This window comes from Microcaecilia unicolor, chromosome 3, assembly GCF_901765095.1.
Source record: "Microcaecilia unicolor chromosome 3, aMicUni1.1, whole genome shotgun sequence".
Classification (NCBI taxonomy): domain Eukaryota; kingdom Metazoa; phylum Chordata; class Amphibia; order Gymnophiona; family Siphonopidae; genus Microcaecilia; species Microcaecilia unicolor.
Window position 1 is genome coordinate 252,409,015 of NC_044033.1, and position 8,939 is coordinate 252,417,953.

General features: G+C 46.8%; 1 protein-coding gene across 1 annotated transcript in view; it reads right to left on the minus strand.

Annotated features, from left to right (window-relative positions):
* LOC115466521 (sulfotransferase family cytosolic 2B member 1-like) overlaps window positions 1–2,412 on the minus strand; it is a 1,032,539-nt gene extending 1,030,127 nt beyond the window's left edge. Inside the window, exon 1 of the mRNA XM_030197809.1 lies at window positions 2,397–2,412. Coding sequence (XP_030053669.1) covers window position 2,397 — 1 coding nt within the window. The 5' untranslated portion in view covers window positions 2,398–2,412. The remainder of the gene's footprint in view (window positions 1–2,396) is intronic.
* Window positions 2,413–8,939: the final 6,527 nt, after the last annotated feature.

Here is an 8,939-nt window from a genome sequence, read left to right on the forward strand (position 1 = left end):
AACTGCTTCCTTCAGGGTGTCTTGAAATATCCCGGTAACTGAAGACTGATAAGGTAGACGAGGGACTACATCTGCGTCGAACAGCATGGAGTGACGCTCTGGTTCTAAAAAGGACTTTCTTTATGATACATTTTGATTCTAAACATCTCTTTCCCTGCTCACCTTCCAACTGGGCTGTATTTCTCATAATCTGACCAAGGTAGTGAAATTGAGGTTGAAAGGGGGCAGACTCAGGAGTAATGTCAGGAAGTATATTTTCATGGAAAGGGTGGTAGATACGTGGAATGCCCTCCCACGGGAAGTGGTGGAGATGAAAATGGTAACGGAATTCAAACATGTGTGGGATAAACAGAAAGGAATCCTGTTTAGAAGGAATGGATCCAAGGAATCTTAGCGGAGATTGGGTGGCAACGCCGGTAATTGGGAAGCGAAACCGGTGCTGGGCAGACTTCTACGCCATGAGCATGGCAAAGACAAATCAAACTTGGGTATACCTACAAAATATTACATACCATATAAAATGAATTTATCTTGTTGGGCAGACTGGATGGACCGTTCAGGTCTTTATCTGCCGTCATTTACTATGTTACTATGTAAAACACATGCCACCCAGGAGCCGAAATTTCTGCACAGAATATGAGGGATCGGAAAGTTGCCTAATGTCGCCCTTCCTCCCATATTGCAGGGAGTTTGGATGGGGTTTACTTTATTTTCTGCTCTTGATACTGGGGAGTCAAGATGAGTCCATCACCACTGGCTTAATTGACAAAAAAATGTGTGGAGCTGATCGCATAGTCTTGGGTGGTGGTGGTGGGGGGGGGGGGGGGGGGGGGGGGGAGATCCCTGGGTCTGGAGATAGCTCTTTGAGAGGCTGAGAACATAGTACTCATTGCTTCCCAGCTCTGGTGGAAGGATTTGGAGTCACAGCAGCATCTGCCAGGCTCAATTTTTAAAGGGGAAGCCTTTTTGCTCGGAAGGTCCCCTCACTCCTAGGGTAGCTGAACCCCCTGCTTGCAGTAGGGGCCAAATTAGAAGACTGGGTTCAGATTGACCTGGGGATGAAGGTGGCGCCTTCTGCAAAATCCTTCCAGGGTGTGGATCTTTAGTGCCATCTGCTGGTGACTCTGTAGAGTGAAGGTACAGCTCTCCTTCACTATCTCCACCATGTCCCCCCTTCCATGGGTTCTGGGACAGAAGGATGCTCTCTCTCCCCGCCTATTCTCACCCACCTGGTAATAACTAGGGAGAGAAGGGGGGAGAAGACAGAGGTACAGGGGTAGCTCAGGAAAAAAAAGGAGAGGGCAGAGAATGGCAGGGGTGGAATACATTTGGCAAGCACGATTCCTTCGTTTTGGGAAGGAGGCATCTACTGTTTCCTGTAGCCTTCATGAAACTAAATACTCACGCCTCTCTGTTCCCAAACACTCAAATAACTGTGATTGATTTACTGTGACTAAAAAATTTTCTTCTATGTTATTTCCATTTCTGGCTGAAACTGTGAACCTCTTCCCCTTCACTACCCCCACCCCCACCCCCAAAATAAATGCATCACCCTTGTGCACAAAGACATGGAATGATCCCCATTATAACTCAGGGTGTCCCCGCCTCACACTGGATGTATGTTATAGACCATTCGCCGCATTAAAGCCAGGGTTCATCTTCTTCAGCATTCTCCTTTCTTTATAAAGTGCTTTTTTCCCTCTCTCCCACCACCTGAGCAGAGGTGTCCTGTATTCATGTGTGTGTTTAAACTTCCTGCACCTCAGTCTCAAATCCCTCCCCAGTCTGACCACCAGCAGCAGGACATCCAGGAGTGACCATGCCAAGGACCTCTCCCTGTTAACACGCAGCAGAGGGGAGACTGCAAGGTGGGGGTAGGGTAGGGAGGGTAAAGAATGGCGCAGGGGGCTGCATCTATTTCATCTTCATGAGTAAAAGGGTGCAAGGGAAGGGGGGTGGTCTTGTCCACGGACAACACTGCTGCCTGGCTCTCGTTCATGGATGGAGGGGTGAATATTCCTTGGGGTCCCTGTGCAGTATCTGTAGCAATAGCCAGGAATCTTCACCCCCTGTCTTTGCCACGATACCATTCTTTTCGGGGTCTTATGGGGGAGGGGGAAGAAGGAGGCAGTGCTACTGTTTTTAATAAGCAATTGTACAGAGAAATATTGATGAATAAACTCCTGTAAAAAAAAAAACAATTTGAAAGACTCTGAGTCTCTGTGTCATCTGCAGCAAGGGGCACCTGCCTCACACCTGAATCAGGAAGGGGTTTGGAAACAGCCTTAAGTCTAAGGTGAGAAGAGATTTGCAAAGAGAGAGAGAAAATATGTGATGTTACAGGTCATTGTGTATTAACGCCCCCAGTACTTTCAGTCCCTCGCCCCTCCCAGCACTGTCCCTTTCCTGGGGATACACAGGGGGCTTCAGTCCCAGCACTGTCAGTCCCTCACCCTCTCCAGCACTGTCCGTATCCTGGGGGAAACACAGGGGGCATCTGTCCCAGCACCATCAAACCCTCACCCCTCCCCAGCACTGTCTGTCTACTCATCAGAGATTGTCACTTTTCCTCTAGTAGTGAGGATGCTCCCTGAAGTGTGCCTGAGTGACTAGACAATAGCAGAACAAGAACTAAATCACAGCAGTCCATAAGGAATGAGGAAAGAAAAGAATTTTCCTCAAACATAGAGAGGCAACAGGGAGCAGAAAATGACCCAGCGATATCACAGATGTACAGTACCTGAACAAATGAAGACCATTTCAAATGCTGGCCAGCCATATTAGGCACCAGAGTGGACTGAATACTGTCCTCCCTCTGCAACACTCAGGGCCCCTGCACCGTTCTCTACAGTGCCTCCTGCTGGGAGCGGCTGGGACTGCAGGAACTGTGAACACTCCCCATACCCAGTGATCCTGCACCATTCCCTACAAAGCCTCCTGCTGGGAGAAGCTGGTACTGCAGGAACTGACTTTTTTCTCACACCCAGAGCTCTTGCACCTTCTCTACAGCCTCCTGCTGGGAGCAGCTGGGACTGCAAGAGCTGTGAGCTCTCCCCACAGCTACCTCACCCCCTCCTCTGCACAGCTGTCTTTAAGCAGAAATTAATAAAATGTGAATTCCTCATATTTTTAAAGTTTTCCCATTGATTTCATACCTTCCTGTCATTAAGTATGAATGCCTATCCCCCCCCCCTCCAGGTACACCTTGGAATTATCTCTGCTCACTCCTCTGTTCCTCCAGCTGCAGAGACGCTTCCCCCTATGGCTTCCTTATTTAAGAATGTCTAATTTCGGCATTTATGGTCTCTCTGGTATCTTTCTTTTTGGAAAGGGGTGGGGGGGTTGCATTGTTTGATTTTTAAATAAACATTTAATTAGGGCTCCTGTCTGGCAAACAGGGACCCTTGGGCAATACCTGATTCTGCTGCCACTCAGTCTAAAAGCACTTTCCAGAATGGAAAAGTAAGAGACAGGGAGGGGGTGTAGGGGGGGGGGGGGGAAGACAGGCAGACAAATAGAGAAAAGGGTGAGGAATTAAAGAGGGAGGGGGAGGGACAGAGAGAAACAGCTAGAGAAAAGAAGGAGGAATAGAGAAAGATAGAGGGAGACAGAGAAATGAGGTGAGGACTGAGGAGAGACACACACACGCGCGCGCGCGGGACAGAGGAATTAGAGAGGGAGAGAGAGACAAAGAGAAATGAGGTGAGGCGAGAGAGAAATGTAGAAAAGGAGGGAGGAAAAGACGGAGAGAGGCAGAGACAAGAGGGTAGGAATTAGGGACAGAGGGGAAGAGATAAAGATAGATAAATGAGGTGAGAATAGAGAGAAAGACACACACAAGGCATAAGATGAGGAGAGAGAGAGAGAGAAAAGGCAAATCTGCCAAGATCCCAAGTTCCAGGAGCCAGACTTTTGGCCAGTCCTGGTTTTACACTTACATCCCAATGCAGACTGGTATTGGTAGTCCCTGATTCTATCCATTTAAGTCAGTGCTGTAGCTCCCATAATGCATCAGGCTGAGGTTGGATGAAATATTAAAATCTCCCTCCTGGACTGGATAACTTGAAAACTCTGAAATGGGGGGGGGGGGGGGGGAGAGAATTAGAGAGAGAGATGCAAAGACAGAGAGGGAGGAAGAGAATTACAGACAGAGAAATGAGGTGAGGAGAGAGGAAGAGAGAGACAGAGATATGGGGAAGAATTAGAGATAGAGACGGGGGGGGGGGGGGGAGGACAGAGAAAAGGGGAGAGAGACAGGGAGGGAGGCAGAAATTAGAGATAGAGACGGGGATAAAAGAGAGAGAGAGTCAGAGAGGGACAAAGGGAGAGAAATGGAGAGAGAGAGAGAGAGAGATGCAGAGAAAGAGGGAGATGTAGATGAAGGGAGGAAAAGAGGCAGAGGAGAAGGGGAAGAAGACCAGAGGGAAGAGAGAGAGAGAATGTGAGGGGGGGGGGGGGGTGATAGAGAAAGGTGCCATAAAATTTGCAGACAAAGGGAGGGAGACCTGCACAGGATCTGTATAAGCTGGTTCTGTGCAGACAGACGGACATAGAGATTTGGTCTGTTATACAGACAGACAGAGACTGCACTAGGCCAATCAGTACTAGGAAGATAAAAATACAAAGACAGGCCCTGAACATGTTAGTTCTAGAGAAAGATTCAAGTGAAGACATGGGACAGTGAGAGACAGGAATACAGACATGCTATGTAGAGACTGGCCTTGAGGAGTGAGACAGGCACAGAAAGACTACATACAAACTGTTCAGACTAATTCAGACTGATTTGAGGATGAAAGAGACAGGTTCTGTACAGGCTGTCTCTAGAGACATGAAGAGAGACTGCATTATGGACAGAGTCAAAGGAAGGCTCTATACAGATCGCTTCATGGAGAGAGACTGTGCACAGTGCTTCGTGAGAGAGAAAGAGAGACATCTACAGACTGGTTCTAGGGAAAGAGACAGACACAGGGAAAAGCTGTGCACAGTGCATCTAAGGAAAAAGAGACAGATTGGTTCTAGGGGGAGAGAGATGCACAGTGAGACAGGCTCCATATAGACTTGATCCTGGTAAAGAGACAGGCTCTGTACAGACTTATTCCTGGGATGCAGATATCGTCGTAGGCTGGATCTAGGGAGGGACAGCCAATGACACAGGCTGTCTTTAGACATGTAGGATTAGAGCCAACCAGAGACAGAATTTCTTCAGACTGGTTCTGGGGAGACAGACAGACAGGGAGGAAGAGAGACATGCTCTATACAGACTGGTTCTAGGCAGGGAGAGAGGGGTTCTGTAAAGGAGGATTCATGGGTGATATGTGGGTAGAAAAAGGCTGTCTATTGACTGGTTCTGAAAAGGCAAACAAATACAGAGACAGGCCTTATACAAAGTGCTTCTAGAAATAGAGAGAAACAGATAGAGACAGGCTCTTTACGGACTGGTTCAGTAGAAACAGACAGGCAGAGAGAGGTTCTGTACAGACTCATTCTAGGAATAGAGAAAGAAAAACAAAGAGACATGCTTAGTACGGAATGATTCTTGGGAGATACATGCTCTGTACGATTGGATGTCAGGAAAGAGACAGAGAGACATGCTCAGTACAGAATGATTCTTGGGAGAGACATGCTCTGTACGATTGGATGTCAGGAAAGAGACAGAGAGACATGCTCAGTACAGAATGATTCTTGGGAGAGACATGCTCTGTACGGATTGGATGTCGGGAAGGTGACAGATATGGAGACCTGCTCTGCGCAGACAGTCTTGTTATGGAAGCAGGCTCTGTACATATTGATCCTTGGGACAGAGACAGGCTCAGATGGATTTAGCAGTCAGAAGCAGATGTTTCCCTCAGCATCTGTAGGAACAAGAGGACAGGCAGGGACCTTGACAGTAGAAAATTAATTAAGTGTCTTCGTTGCTGCTCAGACAGGGAGCAAAAGTTTGGGATTTTGTGAAAATCTGACGGAGTAAATCTTGGCAGGGGCAGATAGGGCGAGATCATTTACATAGAAATTAAAAATTAAATTAGTGGGAAAAATGGAAGGAAATTGTGATTCAGATGGAAAATGTAATTATGCCAGCTACAGAGAAATTAAATAATCAAACTGGAAGAAAAGGCTTTCTGTCAGGCGGGGATTCAGAGGGCCCATCTCCTCCCGGGCCAGCAGTGCCAGGGAGTAATGAAACTCCAGCAAATATTCCCTCTTCCCTGTCCTTTTTTCTGATCTGTAGCTATTTCTGTGGAAGTGATAGAGGAATCGTCTCTGAACACAAATAAATCTCAGATATGGGGCATCACACTGATGAATACAGCACGGACAAGTGAAGCCCACATCGCCATCAACAATACAGGTGTTACCATGATACATGTAAAGCATGAATACAGCACAGAGAGCTGAAGAATGGCTCTTCTTCAGAGCTCCATGTAGGCATCACACCGACACATATAAAAGAATAAGACAGCTGAAGTGACTGTAATAATGGCTGCACACTGTTAATTCCCAGATTGTGTAAGAAATACCAGAAATGAAATACACATCAATGACAACCAGAGGAGACCTCAGAGTAAGACCAGAAGGGCCCTGAAGAGCTGAGAAGCAGAACACATTGTTTCTGATCCATCTGGAAGGGTTTCTTCATGAGCCCAGGAGATAAATCAGATGTCATCACTGTCCTTCCTGGAAAGTCAGGATGACAGCTGGAGTTTCTTACCCTGCATTTCAATTTGGACAGTGGGCAGTTCCCATTTCACCAATTCCGAGTAACCCAGAGCCCATTCAGGATTCAGGGCCACAAAACTGTGACAAATCCAGGTGTTCCTTGCACTTTTCTGTAGTATACAATGGCAGATACAAATCAAGGTAAGGTATACACAAAAAGTAGCACATATGAGTTTATCTTGTTGGGCAGACTGGATGGACCATGCAGGTCTTTTTCTGCCGTCTCTACCATGTTACTATGCATGTTCAGCCCAAGCGCTCTGCATTTTGCTGGAGTCTGCTCTGACATTTTCAGTCCCTGCACTCTCTGTGTTTTACTAGAGTCCCTTCTGGTATCTTCTTCAGCCCCTGTGCTCTCTGCATTTTCCTGGAGTCTCCTGTGTATTTTCAGTCCCTGCACTCTATGTTTTACTAGAGTCCTTTCTGGTATTTTCTGCCCGTGCACGCTCTGCATTTTCAGTCCTTCTGCTCTTCCTGCATTTTACTGGAATCTCCTTTAGTATTTTCAGCCCCTGCCCTCTCTGCATTTTGTAAGAGTTTCCTCTGGCATTTTCAGTCCCCTCTGCTCTCTGCATTTTGTAAGAGTTTCCTCTGGCATTTTCAGTCCCCAGTACTCTCTGCATTTTGCTAGAATTTCCTCTGGTATTTTCATCTCTAGCTCTCTCTCCCTAGTCCCCCCCCCCCCCCCCCCACCACCTGGAGGACAGAACTAGAGTTGGGTTGAACAGTTAAGAGAGAGGAGCTGAGCAAAAGATCTTCAAAGGTAAGCATGTATTTTATTTGTAAACCACCTTGCGATGTCCAAATTAAAGGCGACATATGAAATTGTCATAAACCATGGGATCCATGTATAGATGTAGTAGGTGAACATGAGAGAATGGCTAAAAACAGACAGGGAGGGCCAAGTGGGAGTAAAGGGGGGTCAGGAGTCTCAGCACTGGGTCAGACCTCTCTGGCATGCCCCCCCCCCCCCCACCCACCAGTTGCTTTCAGGCTCTGTGTTCTGATTACACCCCAGCTATAGAAAGCACATTCGCCTAAGAGTGTCACCTTGTGTTGATCTGAGGAAGCTCTAGCACAAATTAATACCTGTAAGGACCCTCTTATAAACAGGCTCCAACGCTCTGTTTTCTTATTCTTAAAATCAGAATGAGAATGAATTTCATCTGGCTTACAGCCATCCATCGTCATCTCCTCCTGCTCCCCCTTTCTCTTCCTTTCCCTCCATTCCCAGAAATCTCTCTCCCGCCCACACACTTTGGGGCCCTTTTACTAAGCTGCGTAAGCGTCTACACGTGCCCAACAAGCGGCAAAATGGAGTTACTGCACGGTTACCGCATGGCCCTTGTGGTAATTTCATTTTTCACACATGTCCACTACGCGCAACCGAAAAATATTTTTTTATTTTCTGGCACGCATCAGCTATGCACACCAAGTGGCATTTGGCGTGCATAGGTCATTACCGCCCGTTACTGCATTAGACTTTACCGCTAGGTCCGTGGCTGGCGGTAAGGTCTCAGACCCAAAATGGACAGGCAGCCATTTTGATTTTGCTGCACGTCCGTTTTCGGCAAAAATTTTAAAAAGGGCTTTTTTTTTTTACAGGCGTGCTGAAAAATGGATTGGTGCACACCCAAAACCCACGCCTACGCTACCACAAGCCATTTTTCAGTGCACCTTAGTAAAAGGACCCCTCAATTGCTTAATCCAATCCTTTCCTTTACCCCTCTCCATGCTCTCTCTGAGGCGAAGGAAGAAGGCTCACTGAAGAACTGAACGCAGATATCTGAGCACGCAGCTTTTATAGTTAGCCTAATACCGCAGAATGTGGTAATTATAGGCAAATTTTATACATGGAAATCTTGCAGCAAATGGGAGGGGGGGATATGCCGGACGCATGTACACAAGGTTTCATGATAAACGCAGCTCCTTGTGCACGTTTGTTGCTTCCATCTGCTTTGTTTAATTTTTAAATCAATATTTGGTTTAAATTCTGAGGGTCTAACTGAGTTATTGGTTTTCCCTTCAATGGGTAGGACCTTAGGTTTCTTAGCACTTGGAAACTAGGTTTTCCTTCTTTGCAAAACGTTTGGTTAAATCTACTACTACTACTACTACTTAACATTTCTAGAGCGCTACTAGGGTTACGCAGCGCTGTACAATTTAACAAAGAGAGACAGTCCCTGCTCAAAGAGCTTACAATCTAATAGACAAGTGAAGCC